Raw genomic sequence first — 20569 nt, 5'->3', positions numbered from 1 at the left:
TGTTACTCTTTGCTCTTTTAGTGGAACCCCTGGCAGAGAAAATAAGAACGTCAATGTATTGAAGGGCATATGGGTGGGGGACAAGGAATTCAAATTTGGGATGTGCACAAATTATATACTCTTACATTTTAGGAACCCTGATACATCCGTTCCCACAGTTTTTGGGTTGATTGAGGAAAATGGGGCAAGAATTGGAAGACTCTGCATATTGGGAATCTCTCGGTTTTCTCTTACATACAGTTAAAGGGTGTTCGAATGGCGCAAAAATGGAAATTGGTTATTCAAAGGGCTTTGGTGCTGACATAGAAGATACTAGACACACACACACACACCCATGCACGGATACCAAGGCATTAAAATCATGTCTAAACAATGAACTTGTGTTTGCTATGGGTAAAGACACAGAAGGTCTCAATGCAAAATGTCAAAGAGACTTGAATAGGGAAGTAGATGAGAACTTGTGGAGGAAAATGTGTAAGGGGGCCCACAAGACATCGATAACTTGTCAGTTCAAGCCGCATGGCGTAAAATGGTTGCATAGGTGGCAGTATGATCCAATAATGTACACGTCTGTGTGCCCATACTGCTGTCGCAAGTGTGGCGAACGGGCAACTTATTTGCATATGTGGTGGTCTTGTGATGGGGTAAGGGAGTTTTGGAAGGATATCCTGTGCTGGAGTATGGGGGTAGACCGTATTGAAAGAGAAGTGGAACTAATTTTAGTATTATTTGGTTTGGAGGAGGTGGAGGAAGGCAGGAGGTCCCTATCGGATATGGTGCACTTTCTGTTGTCAGTAGAGAGAACAATTAACGTCTGAAAGGGAATGGGCCTCCAAGGTCAAGGGGATATATACTTAATGGAATCCAACACCTTGTCCATGCATGGTGGTGGATCTTCGTTGGAAGTGGAGTAGTCTTATTTTATACGAAAATATACCAGGAGTTATAATCCAATGGGTGTACGGGTTTTGACAGTTTGCTTGTAAAGCCTAGTCTATTTATAGTGGTGTCTGCAGGTTTTCCCCCTTAATGGTGTCTGGGGCAGGTACGATTTAATGCACTGTTTCCATGTTGCTACCACATTACATAGGGTCCTGGCATTCAAATAGCAGGGGATTGTTATATTTTGTTTAAAGTCCGGGAAAATGTCCACACCTGGGGTGGGATGGGTGGGGGTGGAATGGTGAATGAGTCCTTTTATTTTGTATCCTGTGCTTTTTCACCAACCCATGTGGAAATACGAAAAACCAATAAAGACCTCATTTAAACAAAATTACATAGAGATGTAATCCTTTGAGGGATAGGCTTGAACCCACAAACCTTTCTTTTGAACATACTTTGTCACTGCCAAATCTGCACCGTTTATATCCCAGGGCATTACCAGAAAGCCCCCAGCCACCCACCATTCCCACTACTGAAGTGTAGTCATGGTAGCCAATTGTAGTCCTACTTTTATGTCTGTGGCAGTCCCGGTTTTTATTGTGAAAATCTAGTCAGTCTTGGTAGAGAGGGTGTGCATGCGAATGGCTTTAAGCAACTAGACCATGAGTGGCTCTAAGCAACTAGACCATGAGAGAAGTTTGCAAACAAACAAGCAACTAGAGTGTGAAGGCTCTGCTCTGTAGCCTGTGTTCATTACTGTGAAAGAGGCACTGACAGGAACTCCCGAGTGAGGGCAACCATTTTTTCGTTTTTTTGTTTGATTAAAATAAATTCAACCTTTACAAATCAATTTTAAAAAAACAATTCATAATGCAATCAGTCACCAATTGCTTACACTATAAAAAGGTAAACAAGACACATTAAAAAGCATATATAAAATACATATACCATAAAATCAACATATTTTCAAAATTTCGTTAAACTTCAGCAACTCTATTCTAAATTGGGACACAAGAAGTAAACTCATGTAGATTCAGGCTATTCAAGAAATTGACCACTGAAACCACAAGAGATGTTTGCAAACCAAGAACACATTTCACCTTCCCCAAAAGAGTCTTGATCTATGCTGTTACACGTATCGAAAAATCTCTAGAAATGCAGATGCCTCCTAGTTCCAAGAATTGAGCATTCTGCTAATAGGTGTGTTAGGCCACTTACCTGGGAGGGGGCGAGACGCTGCCGGTCTTCGCGGGTCTATCCGAGGTTTCGGTTAGTAGGGAGAGGAGTCTCCCGACGTCCGAAGCCTCGGATTGATTTCGGCGCGCGCATGCGCCACAACACGCGGAGGCCGGCGGCTTGCGTTTCAAGCCTCGTTGTCGCTCCTGGGCTGAGTGGCTGCGCATGCGCGGTCCAGCCTGCGCTCCAGGCCTCGGCTCCATGCCGAGGGCCGTAAATAGCGGCTGAGTCAATGAACGAATCGCGTCTTAACGCGGTTCGTTCCTGACCAGCCGTAGCAGCGCTTGCCTCCAGTTTTCGCCTTCCACACCTGTTCTACCCTTTCAGCCGGTATCCCTGGTTCCCTGGTTTCCATCCCTACCTGCCTTGCCTGGTTCCAGTCTTCCCCGGCCGGATCTCTGGCTCTAGCCTCTCCTGGATCTCTTTGGGTTCCCACCTGTGCTGTCTGATCTGGAATCAGCCATCCTTTGCCTTCTTGGTTGGTCTCTGACCTTTTGCCTCGCCTTTTGGCATCTCTCCCCCGTTTTCCCCTTGGTTCTCCAGTTGCCTGTACTTCACAATCTCCAGCATCCTGATCTCTTCGCTTCTGGTTTCCCCTTCGCTCTTCTCGCTGTGGTACCCTGACCCTGTAAGTACCACCGTGTGCATTTCTCACTCCTTGGCTGAAGCATCACCTTGTCCTACCGAGAAGGATTGGAATTGCTACTTTATAGACCTTCAGCCAGAGATATTTCCACCAGTCTGGCCTCCCCAGTACGGACGCCTTCCAAGAGTCCTGCCTCCAAAGGTGCTGCCCGATCCCGGGACACACACCTTAACAGATTAAGACGCCTACCCATCTGTACTGATCCAGGGATGGATGACATGGAGGATTTAAGGAGTGAGATCAGAGCTTTACGTGCCGAGATGACGGCACTTCATCAGGAGAATTTGGCTTTAAGACAGATGGTGGCTCAAGGGGCCAGTGCTAATATTTCGCCAGAGACAGTGATGGCACAGACCAGCCCAGTGAAATTCGACGGAGATCCCAGACGAGTGGCTGAATTTTGCAATCATTGCCGAATCCATTTCTTGTGTCGTCCAACCCATTTTAATCAGGATAAGGCCAAGATTGGATATATTTTGGGCAATCTGGTTGGGAATGCGTTGGCTTGGGCTACGCCCCTTGTGGTAGCCAAGAGCCCAATATTGGAGGATTTTGTAGCCTTTGAAAAGGCCTTTTTGGAAGTTTTCCAGTCACCAAACCTAGCAGCAACAGCTCAGAACCAACTAATGGATTTAAAACAAGGCTCCAGTGACATTATTGCTTACATCAGTCGTTTTCGCCAGTTGGCCACAGATTCCCAATTGCCGGAAGTTACCCAAAAGACTCTCTTTCGTAGTGGATTAAGGGAGGAATACAAGGACGAATTGTTACATATTCCAGAACCTGAGACCTTGCAGGCACTTCAAGAACAAGTCCTACGTATCGACCATAGATTGACGGAGAGACGGAACGAGAGGCGCAGATCTGAAAAGCCACTTTCGAGAGTCCTGCCAGAAATTCCTAAAGTCTCAAGTTCACAAGAATCAGCATCTGAACCCATGCAATTGGGAGCCCTGAGAGGACCCCTGTATGACGCCGGAAGGAAAAGGAGAGATCTCAGGTTGTGCCTGTACTGTGGGACCTCGGGCATTAACTTTCTACGTGCCCTCAATGCCCTCTCCGTAGGTCGGAAAACTAAACGGGCTGTCGTATGTAGGGAAGGCAACGACAGGCCCCTCTTCCCTAATTTCAGTCCTTCCAGAGGATAACCGGGAGAAACAGCCAATGCAGCCAGTGGTACTCATGGCCTTGAGAATCAAAGTTACGTGGGCAAGAAACGAACCTGTAGAGGTCCTTGGTCTGTTGGATTGTGGAGCTTCCGGAAACTATATTGATGCTGACTTTGTAGCCAAGAACGAGATTGCTTTGTTGCAGAAGAGATGTGCTTCCGTGGTAGAGGTAATTGATGGCACTCCTCTGTCTTCCGGACCGGTCCATCAGCATACTGGAACATTACAACTTCAAATAGAGGAGCATCAGGAACTGATTTCTCTTTATGTCATCAAGACACCTTCGTATCCAATTATCCTGGGTTTACCTTGGTTGTTGCATCACAATCCTAACATCAACTGGGAGACCAGGACACTAGAGTTTTGTTCAGCCCGTTGCAAGCAAGAATGCTTAGGCATCTATCATCCGGCAATGAAGACCACGACCTCAACCCAGACCGATCTAGGTAGTAGAACAAGCCTTTACTCGGTCTCTACAATACCGTCAGAATACATAGAATTCCAGGAGGTTTTTTCTGATCCTAAAGATATCCCGTTGCCTCCGCACAGAAACTTTGATTGTTCAATAGAGCTTCTTCCAGACACTACAATACCACATGGCAAGGTCTACTCCCTAACAGCACAAGAAAAGGAAGTACTACAGGAGTATCTACGGGATTGCCTACAAAAGGGATACATCGTACCCTCTATCTCTCCTGTGGGATTTCCTTTATTCTTTGTTAAGAAGAAGGAGGGCACCCTTCGGCCATGCATCGACTATCGTCAATTAAATGACATCACTAAGAAAGACTGGTATCCACTCCCCTTGATACAAACTATTATGGAGTCATTACATGAAGCCCGGGTATTCACCAAGCTAGACCTCTGAGGAGCTTATCTAGTGCGCATACGATCTGGTGATGAGTGGAAGACCGCATTTAAGACTCCAATGGGCCATCACCCAGTCTTTCATGTTTCCCTGCTGAAACCCTGTCGTCCCGACTCCTTTGGTCGTTCCCATCCTCGACCTGCAGCCATTGATGTTCAGGGTGCGCCAGAATTTGAGGTCCAGGAGATCTGTGATTCCCGTTTTTATAGGGGTAAATTACAATATTTAGTGGACTGGAAGGGCTATCCCCCCTGTGATCGCACCTGGGAACCGGTTGTCAATGTTCATGCACCTCGTCTGGTTCAGGAGTTCTATCTCGCTCATCCCTGGATGAGCGAGATAGAGCTCCTGGTCTTTCTGCAGGGGGTCATGGTGTTAGGCCACTTACCTGGGAGGGGGCGGGATGCTGCCGGTCTTGGCGGGTCTATCCGAGGTTTTGGTTAGTAGGGAGAGGAGGCTCCCGACGTCCGAAGCCTCGGATTGATTTCGGCGCGCGCATGCGCCACATCACGCGGAGGCCGGCGGCTTGCATTTCAAGCCTTGTTGTCGCTCCTGGGCTGAGTGGCTGCGCATGCGCGGTCCAGCCTGCGCTCCATGCCGAGGGCCGTAAATAGCGGCTGAGTCAGTGAACGAATCGCGTCTTAACGCGGTTCGTTCCTGACCAGCCGTTGCAGCGCTTGCATCCAGTTTTCGCCTTCCACACCTGTTCTACCCTTTCAGCCGCTATCCCTGGTTCCCTGGTTTCCATCCCTACTTGCCTTGCCTGGTTCCACTCTTCCCCGGCCGGATCTCTGGCTCTAGCCTCTCCTGGATCTCTTTGGGTTCCCACCTGTGCTGTCTGATCTGGAATCAGCCATCCTTTGCCTTCTTGGTTGGTCTCTGACGTTTTGCCTCGCCTTTTGGCATCTCTCCCCCGTTTTCCCCTTGGTTCTCCAGTTGCCTGTACTACACAATCTCCAGCATCCTGATCTCTTTGCTTCTAGTTTCCCCTTCGCCCTTCTCGCTGTGGTACCCTGACCCTGCAAGTACCACACTGTGCATTTCTCACTCCTTGGCTGAAGCATCACCTTGTCCTACCGAGAAGTATTGGAATTGCTACTTTATAGACCTTCAGCCAGTGATATTTCCACCAGTCTGGCCTCCCCAGTACGGACGCCTTCCAAGAGTCCTGCCTCCACAGGTGCTGCCCGATCCCGGGACACACACCTTAACAATTTGTTGCAATGTTTCAACCTTTCCATCCTGATTACAAAATCTACATTGAACCTCATTCCCGTTCACCATTTTCCATCTAAACAAAACTCCTTTAGTTGAGAATAAATTCCATGAGAAGTGTATAAGCGTAGAAAGTCATTTCTAATCTTGTCACTAGGGAACCTTAATAAGTAGGGGGCTAAAGTCCCTTTACATTTATGTTAATTTTGAAGTTGCTTGATGGATACATAACCATGCAAACTTTGTATTTATATACCAATCCTATTTGGGCAACCTTCGTTTGGTCCTAGCTGGTTTATTGACCAGATCATCTTTAGTGCGATCAAGATTTTTCAGAATTATCTCAGTGTTCAGTGAATTCTCCCAGCGTAGGGACTTGTCCAAGATTCATAACCTCGGCAATAGCTTACAGTATTGTAGGAATTTCCCATACAGTGATAAGATGCGCCATTGCCCTTTTGCTTTCATGGAAGATAGACCAAATTTGTGTCTGATGGCAACTATTGGGACTGAATTCGAAACGCCCAATTCCCTACACCAAAACACGCATTCGATCCGGACAAGATGGTCTAATGCCAAATCATCAAGCAACTCAATGCCATACAACAGTTTTGGGCTTATCTTTCCTTCACAAAATGTAATTATGGGAACCATTGAGAACGTACAATATTGGTACTTAATGCGTTTCATTTGTGAGATATAGGAATCCGCTTTCGCTCTCTAATACCTCTTAAGGAATACTCTGTTCGGGGAGCAAGTAAACGGGAAACCAAGGTAAATTATAGAGTTGACCCTTTCTAGGGCTATACCATTTAAAGAGCATCGTAATATGGACTTTCGTTTTCTCTTTACCAGGGACATGATCGTTTTTTTTTTAGGATTAATCTTTAAATTATTATGCCTTGCAAAGCCTTCGAAGGCAGTTGGAAGCCGACACAGCCCCGTTTGTGTGTAATCAATTAAGACAAAGGGCCTCATCATGAGTTGGGCAATATCCCGACTGGGATACCGGCCAACTTTACTTGTGTTAGCGCCCGCCTGTCCAGCGGTATTACCGCTGGATCACAGTTTGGGCGCTAAACGTTACTCCGCATTCTCCATTGGACCCAATGGGGAATTTTCAGTGCAATTACTGTGCGGTAATACCGTCAGTGGTAATTGTGCGGAAAATGTTATTTTTCTGGCATGGTTACCTCCGCTCTTAGCTGGGAGTATGTAAGACAGACTCGAGATTGGGCCGAGCAGTAAATGTGCCGGTAACACCATTACAGCCGCATTTAAGGGCTACTGCCCAACTCATGATGAGGCTCAAAGTCATCAGCGTATGCCATCCAAATGATCGCCAAATTACCGATTTTGGGGGGACAAAAGAAATAGCTTCCAGCATTTTACCCACATCTGCAACATATAAATTGAAGAGACAGGGGGCCAATATACCCCTGTCTCAAACCATTACACGTGGGAATCTTTTGTGATAAGGAAACCTCCTGGTTCAACCTGACTCTCACATTAGTGTCATCAAGCCATTTAATGATCAGTTTTATTACGCCTTCTGGGATGCCCCAATGCGTTTTATTTCTCCCACTGTCTGGTTCTAAAGACTGTGTTGAAGGCATTGGATAGATCCAATGCCGCCAAGTGGGTGACAGGGTATTTTCCCTTGATGACTGATCCTGAAGACTGCTCAGCAAGAAACTATTGAAGTTAGCACCATGTGATTTACAGAAGCCGGTTTGGAATGGTGCAATCAGAACATTACTACTTGCCTAGGCTTCCAGATGTTTCAATATCATTTTACTATCCGAGGCCAAGTTTTTATATCGACTGAGATTTTACAATCAGTTGATAGTTTTTAGGCACCGTTCTGCTCCCCTTTTTGTGAATCGGAATTATATAAGCTGTCCGCCAAGTGAGCGGATATATGGCTGGCTTTAGGATGTCATCAAAGAGGAACTTCAGGATCCCTGCCCATTGTAATGGGGCTCCCTTAAACAAACTATTCAAGGTCTTATTTGGTCCCTGGGCTCTTGAATCACTTCTTCCCTTTATGGCTTCCAACACGTCATCCAACTCAGACATCATAGCGCCCGCTGAACCAGGGTCTTCAATGCTATTATACCCATTTGTGCAATTGTCTAGCTTTGTCTCCCTGTATAAGTCACCAAAGTGCTTCACTCAATCCCTTTCAGATACAGCATTAATAGTATTTTCCTCAAAGCCTTTATTTTGATCATTCATCAATACCCAGAAGCAACATGAACCTTTCTTTCGAAGGTAACCCAGCATTTCCTCTGCATCCGCCTGGGCCATTAACGCACAGTGGACCTCATTACAACCCTGGCGGTAGCCGTGCCTGTAAAACAGACACGGCTGCTGCCGGAGTTGCATTTTTTCCTGTGCCCAGAAATGGGCAATTACCGGGTCATTACGGCCTTGCCGGACTTGGTATTTGCCCATTCCTAGGCGCCGGAAAAAATTCTTCCCCATTCCCTTTGAGCCCCATAGGGCTCAATGGGAATGGGGAAGCCGGATGCACAGGCACCGTTATTAACGGTGCCTGTGCATCCGAAATGCAGCACTCACGGATGTCTTTCATTCCACCAGGTCAGACCTGGCGGAATGAAAGGTACCCGCAAGCACAACTCGGAGTTTGCCGGTCCGAATACAATGGTACCGGTAAGCTTACAGGTACTGTTGTATCCGGACCGGCAAACTCGTAATGAGGCCCAGTGATTTTTAACCCAGTTTTTGTAATTCAATTTGGATTTTTGTATTCTCTTCAAACGATCCAGGTCAGTAAATCTTTCCTTCTGAATTACTCTTGTTGGCAACAACTCCATCATATTTGTGTGATTTCTTATAATTGGGTTGTTTATCATTACTCTTATTTTGTTTACCACCAAGGGAACGCTTTGTCTCATGTATAAATTCACTAAAGTTTTCATGTGTAAGCAATTTCCAATTAAAATAAGTGCCTTTCACCACCCCTTTAATTTCATTATTCACTGTATCAATCTTGCACTGGTTCCAAGCTATTCTATTGTGGGCTGTATTTAGCAGGATGTCATCATCGTAATACGCCCGTTCAGGTCTTAATAACCAATTAAATGCACATCTAAATATAGAATGGTAACGCCTGTTGTTTCTAATGATTTCACAATCACTACAACTGGACAACAAAACGTTATCCAAAAAAATGTAATCTAGGGCAGATCTACGAGGCCCACTGAACCATGTAATCTACTCCCCGGGAAAAAAGTACAGGCCCAAACTATTCAAACAGTTTTTCCATTTAGTGCCATTATCACATGCATCATGGGGCTCTGTGACCGGAACCATGTCCCTTAGGGTTGATGTTTTCGAGGTGCTAACATCCACTTCTGTCTTAAAACATGCCGAGTTAAAGTCCCCAAGGACAATTATGTGACCATCTTTATTATTCTCATCCTATCAGTAGTGAAGAGTGTCAAAGTAGCTAGAAAATACTCTGACACACACCCTCATGCCAATGCCAATAAACGTTAGAGTAAGAATTGCAGAGTCGAAGACCCATTTAAACCCTACCACTCAGTAGCTTCGTCGACGGATCCCTCATGGGTGAACTCCCTTTAAAGCAAGAGCCACAGGGCATCGGGAGTCCTTGAATAAGAGAATTTGATGCCGCAAATATGACTCGATGAAGAACGGAGGCCCGGCAGAGGGTATTTGGTGTCTGCGTTCGCGTAGACGATCGGGACTCGACCACAGCTGGCTTTCAGATCTTCGTCAGCGTCTTTGTGGACTTTGGGTGGTGGGAAACCCACCAGCGGATTCTCCTTGGTTCGCCAGCGACCTTGACTTTCTCCGGCGGTAGAAAGCAATATCGACGGTGATGGCAAGGGAGTCCTTTGTTTCAAATGTCTTAGGCAAAGGTGGAGCGGCGTGGCTCCGGTCATCGAGCAGCACAGCGTCAAGCTGTTCCCGCTTCCAGCAGTTATGGTAACCCTCGGAACCCTGGTTGATGGCAATGGACATCGACAGCTTCGATGTCCGGGTGCTTCACTTTGAGATTCCTCGGCGGACCCCGTCACCGGTCAACAGCCTTTCGGGACTGGCTTCCAGGGTGCCTTGGTGAAGATCAACTTTCTGCACAATGTTCCTCGTCGCTCGGGGAGAGGTCTCGTAGCCAGGTTCTCTCGCGGATCAGTCGTTGACAGACTCGACAGCTTTCGGATCGGGCAAAGGAAAGCGGCAGAAATTCTTCTTCTTCCACCTGGGCCTCAAGGATAAGAAGCTACAAGTTTCAACTTCAGCTTCTGAACAATTCTAGTAAGTGAGAGGACCCCACATATACTGTTCTGTCTCTCATTCATACTGCTGAGCCAAGCTCAGGCAGCCAATCATTCAGAAGGGCATTCATGAAGACAGGCAGCCAATCAGGCTCACGGTGCATTCAGGCCCTTCACTTCCACCCAGACACCCATAACAAGTAATGTAGATTGGGGCAAGCACCCATCCTTTCATCACACCATAGTGCATTCATGTCAGTTTCGGGCACAGCTGTCTCATTCTTTGTGTCTCACACACACAGATACCAGACACCCATAACCTGAAGTGCATATTGGTCACACACTCCATTCACCCAGGTCCCACCCCAAGGGTGTACCCACAACATACAGTCACTAGGAAGGCTCCAGCCAGTCTGGCCTGGACTTCCCCACAATATCATATAAGGTTCTTCCACTGAACAGCCAGTCGGGGGAAGGGACAGAGTCAAGGCTTCCCAGGACTTTGGGAAAACAAGGTAACAGGTAATAGAAACCAAGACGCCACAGGGGCCATCTTGTCTCCTATCAGGAATCCACTGATTCGTATGGCAGGGCTTGGTTATCCCAAAATGGAGGATACTCGGAGCACCTGTCAAATTCAGTATGGAGCTGCTACCATCCCATACCCTACTCGCAAGTGCCAAAAAACATACACTAGGGGTACAGGGTTGTACCCCCGCCCATGGGTGCCATAAGGGTATCCCAAAGGTCTGTTCACCGCAACCAAAAAGAGGAAGAGCTGCACTGCCAGGAGTCATGGACTCCTGTGCAGAAAACAACACAGAACACACATGATAAAGGAGTACAGAACAAGGACATGGAGGCCCGGTCCCTCCAATGCATTTCCAGCATTACAGTCATCCCTCCATAAATGATGATGTACTATCAGAAAAGCTGATATGGTGGAATCATACCAGATGATATTGCATATCTTTGATCCTGCATGTAAAGCGCACAGACCCAGCCTGAGTTGTGTGTATAATCGTCGTATATGTTAAGTGCCATACGGAACGGGGAGCTCATGTCTCTCCTGTTCTGATCTGTAAATTGTCCGTAGTGATTCTATAAGAAACTTGTCGCTGAGTCGGAAAATAAGGGAATGTACCCATCTGTAGATTAACGGAATCAAGCGTACCATCAGTTTACCATGATTCACAGCCATGTAGCGGTGTAATATGGGAGTGTACATCAACAACATTTTAATTTTATGGAGGGACGACGTTATCTATTTGAGCTTATATGGACCCAGTACACCTGAAACTTGCCCGACCATAAATGTATAGATTGGCTCAGGTAGCCCCTGGCAACAGCGACGTGGGACACACGCGACGTTGTCGTGTTTCTGACTGCACAGTGTCTGGTTACTAGCAACAACATACTCGAGTACACAAGCAAGCAATACAGTCGGATTCATGATTGATTAATTAAATATATGATATTCTTGAACTTAACAAACATTAGCATAATGCCATCCGCATAGCTCATTATACCATGGAGTGGTGACAAAACGCACCCGAGAGTTGTCCGGTATGAACTTAGCACACTTTTAATATAGGCTCAGCACACACCCCCAATTTAGCTCTTTAGGGGTTTCATGAGCAGCACATCGTACCAGCAGATTGTATCAGGACATATTGCAGTATGGCAAGCCATCCCCAGGCCACAGGGACCTGAGGGACACAAGGTGTCCGTGACGCTGTTGCGTTTTTCAACGCACAGCGTCACCGCGCCTAGCAACGGCTTGTCAGATTACATACAGCAGTAGACCCCGTACGCGCCGCCTTGTCCAGGCGGCGTTCTTACAGATCGGCAACAGCAGGTATGTACATCAAGAAGTACCGGACCTATTTCTTACTAGGTTGTTGTCCACTATAAATTGAGAGGACTGACCTTTGTTAATGTTACTGTTTAGATCGATTGGCCGTGTACTGAATAGAAAACGCCGGCAGTTAGGCATTCTTTACTTATACAACTTGAATATACGGAAGCGCATAACTCGATTGAGATCTCCTAAATACTTTGGATTCTACTAAACAATCACAATGCACTCTTGATGTCTTTCAGGCATATTTAAGAATTTAGGACACACTGTCGGGTAATGGTACACTGGACCATATGTAAATTGGTTGATCTAGAGTGTTAACTCACAAACATTTTTCTAGTTTCTAATGTTTATTTTCACTGTTATCTCCACTTATTTTCCTATTTGAATTTCGCCACTGATTGATTGCAACTGAATACAGTATGTTTTATATCATGACTTTTCACAAACTGATAACTCTGTGATAACTCTATGAATATGGTGATAATACACATTGAAAATGAAACTCATCTGCATACACGTATGGCTTGAATCTTGTACTCTGACCTGGGTATATTCACTGGTTCTGGAATTATGAATTTCGAATTTTGATATATTTGAACATATTAAACATTGCCAATGCTTAATAACCTTAAACCAACATGATCATGTACAGTGCCCTAGCCCTGAAGATGGACTTGGTCCGAAAAGCATTGGCATACCACGAATAGTGGCACTGACTTTCTGAATGCACCCTTTTGCCTCCAAGCAATTAAGAATTGAAAGTACTATACACATGAAAGTTTCTTGTTCTTTTTGATAGTTGGATATACCGGAAATGATAACACCAGTTACAGCATATTCAACTGCAGCTTCATAGGAGAGCTCTGCTTCAGCACACCTTGAACTAGATTGATTTCTAGTTCTTCTTTCTTCTAGCTTCTGTAACCTTGTGCCAAGGTCTCAAGGTGTGATCCGATAATCTTATTGCCCATAATTACGGATATTAACCATTAAACTATAAGCAGTGCCCACCCTTAAACATCCAGGTTCTTAATGGCAGGCGTTGTCCTATCAGTGTGCCCCACTTTTTCTCATTGCCATTATACATTTCTAGTGATGCATGTTATTTCCAAGTACAATGCAATTGTGAGTTAATATTAGCTGTGCATGAGTTGGGTGACTCTCCGGGGTGGATCTTGCCCTTCCAGTAATTCCCCACAAGCTGCCACTCCATTCTTCTAAGGCATATTGGTCTTGGCGAATTCCACTTCTACGGTAGTAGTGATTATGCTACAAAAATATATATTTTGTTTTATAGGTCTATATATTATCTAGTAGCAGGATATATTCCATTCCTATATTATCAGACTTTTTCTTCACAGCACAAGATGTTTGTATGTCATTTCTGGACCCTATGCTGTATTCTTGTGGCATTTTCCTTAATTCATGCTGCTCTTTTTCCAGGTCTCTCTGGTTTCTCAGGAGCCGGTGCTGTTTGCTCGCTCAATTCGCAGCAATATTTTGTATGGGCTCGAATCATCTAGCGCCTGCCCAGTTATTCAAGCAGCTGAGAAGGCCAATGCCCACACCTTTATATCAGAGTTGCCAGATGGTTACGAAACAGGTAAATCTCTTCTTCTCTCAATAAATATGTACAACTTAACATGAAACAACCAATAATATATGTATTAATATAATATTTGTGTTATATAGTGCTTGCTACCATAGGTTTACAATTTGGTAGAAGTGTAAATAACAGGTGTTACAAATACCCCTCTCAATGGCATTCAATCAAAATTAGAAGGATGAAAGTTTGCATCAAACCAACCATGACTCAGTACCGGTTTCAACAGTTTCACACAGACACATGTAATAGGTGCTTAACTCGCCAAACTATCACACTGGCATTGGTGGACGGAGCACCTGTAGCTGATATTGATATGTATGTAAACCTCTCCACTCCCCACCAAACCAATTAGGATTGCATGGGATATTTAGAGCATGGGGTACATAGTACATATGCCATGGGGTAAATCTTGTGTATATAATCCTGTAAGGATGTGCAGTGCTTTTCAGGATTGGGAAGGTGTGCAGCTAGGATTCAACACTCTGCTTCTAAAAATGTGATTAATTGGGCCTCTGTTTTCAGATGTCAGACATTTTATCCTTGCATTCAAATCCTAAGGCTGGCCAAATGAGCATATATAGTTCATGGATACAAACACTTTCGTTTTTGGGGGAGTGTTGTGAATAATGAAAAGCACTGAGCCCAGTGTGCATAATGATTGTACTAACTGATTCGAGCTTTCAACCCTTTTACTACAGATGTAGTTGTCAAATATAATGATGTGTGGTCATTCTTTTCAAACAATTCTCTTGGATTTTATGCAAAGCAGGTGGGACCCCTCATTGGTGCCATATGCCCTGTGGCCCTTTCTCATTGCGATATGCCAAAAGATTCAAAGATCAGTATCAGAATGTCCATCTTGGAGTTTTAAGCATTCCAAAGTGTGTCATCTCTTGGTGAGCGCCTGCCTACTTGTAAAATATTCAATAGCTCAAGTTGGTAGTATATCTGTTTAAGAGGTTTATTTGTGTTGTCCCTATGTCGACACATGTTTAGACCATTTGGTCTTTATCAAGACTGCGCTAGTGTTCTTGAGATTCTTTCATCCTTGAATTTCCTCCGTTTTAAAGCAGGGCAAAGCCTGCCCACTTTCCGTGTGACCCGACTCTGGTCTAGGAACCAATCTAACTGCTGATAAAGAGATCGTTTTCAACAAGATCTGTGGAGAAAACTCCATGTATGAAAGAATCTATCCCAGTCTTGATAAAGACCAAATGGTCGAAACATGTCTCGACATCCGGACAACACAAATAAAACTTTATTGAAGAGATATACTACCAATTGAAGTTCAGTATTGAATAGATTACAAGTGGGCAGGCCCTTGCCAAGGGATGACACACTTTGGAATGCTTTGAATTAACAAAGTATGGGGATACCTCAGTCCACCCCGTGAAGTGATAGCCCAACTAAGCGCAGAAGTGACACCATGAACCCCATCTTGGAATTATAACCTATCATAAAATGATTTATATGGTTATTCTAGGTTTTGATAATGTGTTTGCTCAGTAAGACAAGTGTAACATTCGTTTTACGACTACAATTTATGCTGGTTGTATATCAGAAATGGAACATTGTAAAATATTAAGAAGTGCCAGTTTCCAATGTTTGTATAATTAAACAATTTACTTTAAAAAAAAGCCTCTTTTGTCAGGAATGCAACCCATTTTGTCTCTCAAAATGTCCTTCGTTCTGGGAAATGGAAGTGCTTAAAATAAAAAAAAAATTCCTGTTTTCCTGTGAGCACTGATTACAAAAGCACTAATACTTAACAAAAATTGAAAACTAGAAAAGGGATGTGCAACCTGCATCCTGTTGCTGTGGTCCCTTAAAAGATCTCTCCAAACACCAGTATCCCATCAGCATCTCTCTGCATCCCACTGTTTGTCCAATATGTTCTAAATATGATGGCGACTGCAGGACCCCCAAGATGGCACTGTATGGGCCTCATTACGATTTTGTCAGTAGCCATGGCGCTATTGGCGGCATGGCTGCCGCCAAAATCGGGATCGGGTGCGGGTTCCCAGAATGGGGAATTACCGGGCCATTCCAAGTTCGGAGGGCCCGGTAATTCCTCCATCCAGGAACCCGGGCCCGGACCTTCCCCATTCCCATTTCAGCCCCTATAGGGCTGAATGGGAATGGGGGAGGGAGCAAACAACGGGTCGATTACGAGTGGCCCGTTGTTTGCTCCCTCTTCAACTCGCGGGACCCGGTAAGCATGCCTGGTTTGACCAGGCTTTACTTACCGTGTCCAGCGAGGGGAGCTTGTAATGAGGCGGAACGGGTTTAACGGGCCCGCCTCCTTTAGCGGGTCCCATTAACCCGCTCGGCCTCACTTGTAATGAGGCCCTATGTCTCTAAATACTCAGTCTATTCCCACCTCAGGGCATGCCTCTGTCACTGCTGCTCTCATTCTATTTTTTTACAATAAAAATGCATCACCGTCCCCACCCACCTTTCTTTATGATATCTGTGTTTTCCCTGGTTGCAGTATGTCGGCAGTGGCTGGGCTGTCATATATAACCTCAAGAACACATCAACTCGCAAAAACAATTCAAGGGGTTTTATTGAACTGATGGGGGGGCTCCTTGGGGCGACGTCCCTCTCCCTCATCTACCCTGCGTAGTTCCCTCTCTAGCAAAAGCGTCCCTAAACCCCAAGATGATCATTAGAGATTGGTAACACCTACTGTCTAGTAGCTGACTGCCTGGTCGTGATGCCCTTTTCGGCAAACTCCTTTTCCATTTTACTTCCCAACCTGGCTCCCACAATAGGAATGTTATCCTATTGTGGGATAGGTATCCCTACAGGTTAATAGGTATCACTCTGTCCTTTCCTTGCATGCTCTCTTGTACTCTTCGCCCTAATGTTCTATCCTTCCCTCCTTTTTTCAACTCTCTCCTGTCTTCCTTCCAATCTCCTTTTATTCTCCCTCTCGCTGTCCGTCTGATGTTCTTTCTACTCCTGCCCCACTTTGTTCTCTGCTTCTTATGTCCACTCTACTACTTTACCCTCTCCACTCTACTCTCCTCCCACACCTTCTCCCACTGTCTACCTCCTTTAACTCTTATGGTCACCTTCTCATTTGTCTCATTCACTCCCTACTCTCCCTCTACTAGACTCACTCTCTTAGCTTACATGCACTTTCGCATCCAATTACCACTTTCCCCCACCTACCAGTACCTCACTTTGCACACACTTTCAGCAATTCTCCTCCCTGGTCCTCTGCACTGTACCTCCTCTGCTTTGTCTTTTCAACCCCTCTTCTCATCCCTCGAACTCACCCAAACAACCCACACTTCCTTGATTTCCATGTCCCTTTTATTCTCTCCCTTCCACTTCTCCCTCAGCTGGTTCCCACCCCCACCGCTGGCTTCCTTCTCCCTATGGGCTGGATTACAAGCATAAAAACACAAATAATGAGTATTATGCCCAGTATATGTTTTTCATAAGTGGGTTAGCTCAGTGTTTGGTAATGGCAGTCCGCTCAAAGTATAGCCAATTTCAGAGTTCGTTTTAGAACTAAACAGATCTTCTGGATTGCCGGTTTGATATGCGTACCGCACCGCTGTCATGGTGATGGTGTAATACGCTTCAGTCTGGATTGTGTTTTCTTCTTTTTCACATAGTAGCTCTGATGACCAGAGATTCACCGTATGATCTTGTTGTGATTCTTACATTTGGAAGCACAATACATTCTATTATTTAATATTTTTAAGTTTATTGACTATTTCGAGGTGATCTTATATCTAACGGTACGTGAAGCAGATCCAGTAGGTACCTCATTCCGTATGCATACTCCACAGTTGTAATACTTTCTTTTTTCCATCTCTTACATCTTTCTCCCTTTTAAACCACTTCTTTATGTCTCCTATCCATCTGTTATAGTTTGGGCCCTTAGGATTTTTCCACTCCATTACAATGTGTCATTTTCACCAAAAATAAGCCCATATCCAAGAAATGACACTCCATTTTACCTTCTGTAGTGTAGGTGTAGAACTTAGTCTTGACCAATCACCTACCATATTTACATTCCCCTTTGCTTAACACTGAGACGAGGAAGAGGACTGGTGCAATGAAAATCACTAGAAACGGAAAGCAAATGCTGCATTGTAGCTGTTGGAAAAGGTTAACAGGTGCGGGGACATTTAAATGCACCACACCTGGAGAGAAGGAGAGACCCATTTCTTCTGATGTCGGTCGGGACACTGGATGAAAGCAGGCTGCAGTGTGGAGCGGAGAAGCTGCTGGATTGCCATCCAGGGAAGTGAAGCAGTGGGAGGTTTGCTGTACTTGTGCTCAGACAGCAGGAGCTGTCAAGTGAGGAAGGTGGCAAAGCGGGAACCAGAGAGCTGATGGGGCGCTCTCTCAGCTGACGAACCAGCAGCAGTGAGAACAGTGAGATTCGAGGGACGCAGAAGTTGCCAATGGAGACCGGTACCTCAGAGAGAGAGGCTGGGATTCTGGGGCCCTTCATGGCAGAGGCTGCGTACCATTGATGAACCTGGTAAGCCCAAACAAGGGAGCTGGGTTAACCGGGGCAAGAGAGCAGAGAGACTAAGACTACTGCAAAGGGGTCGCTGACCCAATACATGAAAAGTATCAAAGAATCGTGGAACTGTATAAATGAGATAGTGAATGCTGATGAGAAGTGAGTGTCCGGGACTTGCACCCAAATATTGAGCCAAATATGAAAGTCCTGGCAGGAGAGTAAACCAGGCATACAGCGAGTTTGGGACCTGCATCAAAGTAATGAGATAAGAAAGCCCAGGCAGGAGAGTAAACCAGGCATGCAGAGAGTCTGGGACCCGCACCCAATCAAGATAGTTGAACTTGAGAAAAGGGGAAAGGGCATCCCCTCTATAATTGTGGAACTGTGAAATATGTGAACTGTGGAAAACATAAGAAAGCTCAGGGACAAAGACACCCTCCTTGAGCTTTTGGGAACTGTGAAATGTGTGGAATGTGGAAAAGCTAAGAGAGCTCAAGGGCGGAGACACACCCCTTGAGCCTGTGAATTGTGAAAACTTTGAAGGGAAGAGTCATAGCCCTTCAGATTGTGAAATGGTATAACCTGGAGTTGATAAACTATAAACGGGGGGGAAACTCAGGGGAAGAGTCTTCCACCTTGAGATTGTGCAGTATATTAATGTGACATTGAAAAACCAGAGACATCCAGGGGGAGGGAAGGGCTCCCTTTTCTGGTGCAACTTTGTTTCTTTTACATTTTCGAACTTTGTGTTTGGGACTTTGAAAAGAAGCTGCAAGTGTTCCGCTAAACAACATCCCCATTTTATATTAAATTAAGTTTAGTGTGTGAGGGTCAGTTTAGGATTTTGGCCACAAGACAGATAACTCTTTGTTTTGGACATTCTGACAGAGACGATCCTTAGGTTGAGGCAGGTAAGCACCTCCTAAAGTTAAGGATAGGTAGGGATCCCCAAACCTCTTTTTTCTTCTATCAATAAAAGTCTGTAAGCAATACCAAAAATGCCACTGTGTAAGAGTCGTATTCTTGATCCTTTATAGTACTTAAAGGGATGGTCTAGTAAAATTTTTTATTTAAAAAATAGATAGGCCACATAAAAAAAATATACTAGCATCCTCCGTTTTAAAACTTCCTATGTAAAATTTTGAGCTATTCAAGCTCAAAATTCGAAAAAGCAAGCACAGGGGCGCCGCCATTTTGTGAAATGGAGGCCCTCCTGTGCTGGCTTTTGCTTTTGCGGCACTAATGAAGGAAAAGCCAGCCAGCTGTAGTAAACAGTCTACCGCTGGGTGGCTTTCCCTTCATTAGTGCCGGGACTCGGAGGACGTGGACTGGAGACCAGAGCAGGAAAGCTGCAGCTGAATCTCAGTAAGTGCTATTTATTTTTTTTACATAAAAAAAGCACTAGCTGCGTTTTTTTTTTCTATGTTTTCCGGGCTGGAGGAGCCCGGGAAACTTAGAAATAAAACCGCAGCTTTAAAAACGTTGTATTTATGTTTGCGGTCCCTTTTGAAGCGACCGCAAACATAAATACAACGTTATTGTGTTGGAAAACGCTGCGATTTTTTGTTCCAAGTTTCTCAGGCTCCTCCGGCTCGGAGGAGCCTGAGAAACTTGGAAAGAAAAACCGCAGCGTTTTCCAACACAACCGCGTGTGTTTCTGCCTGCTGTGGCTATCACTTTGGGTCTCCGGTGCTCCCAGGGGAGCACCGGAGACCCAAAGTGAAAGCCACAGCAGGCAGAAACACACGCGGTTATGTTTACATGCCGCATAGTGTTTCTACCTGCAGCTGATTTCCCATTTGGGGCTCTCGCGCTCCCCCTGGGGAGCCCGAGAGCCCCAAATGGGAAATGCTAAATGCTGCGTTGTCTGCCTAAATCTGCTTTCCCATTTGGGGCTCTCGGGCTCCCCGGGGGGAGCCCGAGAGCCCCAAATGGGAAAGCAGATTCAGGCAGACACAACGCGGTTGTTTTCCGCAATGCCGCATTGTCTGCCTGAATCTGCTTTTCCGTTTGGGGCTCTCGGGCTCCGGAGCCCGAGAGCCCCAAATGGAAAAGCAGATTCAGGCAGACACAACACGGTTGTTTTCCGCAATGCCGCGTTGTGTCTGCCTGAATTTGCTTTTCCATTTGGGGCTCTCGGGCTCCCCGTGGGGAGCCCGAGAGCCCCAAATGGTAAAGCAGATTCAGGCGGACACAACGCGGTTGTTTTCCGCAATGCCACGTGGGGAGCCCGAGAGCCCCAAATGGTAAAGTAGATTCAGGCAGACACAACGCGGTTGTGTTGGAAAACGCTGCGGTTTTAAAACCGCAGTGTTTTCCAACA

The 20569-nt window shown here is 45.5% G+C and overlaps 1 protein-coding gene across 4 annotated transcripts in view; it reads left to right on the top strand.

Annotated features, from left to right (window-relative positions):
- ABCB9 (ATP binding cassette subfamily B member 9) overlaps nucleotides 1–20569 on the top strand; it is a 398286-nt gene that overhangs the window by 334742 nt on the left and 42975 nt on the right. For all 4 annotated transcript variants that reach the window (XM_069619638.1, XM_069619639.1, XM_069619640.1 and 1 more), the window contains exon 10: nucleotides 13592–13751. In XM_069619638.1, the coding sequence (XP_069475739.1) occupies nucleotides 13592–13751 (160 nt within the window). The remainder of the gene's footprint in view (nucleotides 1–13591; nucleotides 13752–20569) is intronic.

The sequence above is a fragment of the Ambystoma mexicanum genome, chromosome 10 (assembly GCF_040938575.1).
Source record: "Ambystoma mexicanum isolate Mex_15411 chromosome 10, UKY_AmexF1_1, whole genome shotgun sequence".
In the NCBI taxonomy this organism is placed as follows: domain Eukaryota; kingdom Metazoa; phylum Chordata; class Amphibia; order Caudata; family Ambystomatidae; genus Ambystoma; species Ambystoma mexicanum.
The sequence above is the reverse complement of the archived record's forward strand: the minus strand, read 5'-3'. Positions and strand labels throughout refer to the sequence as shown.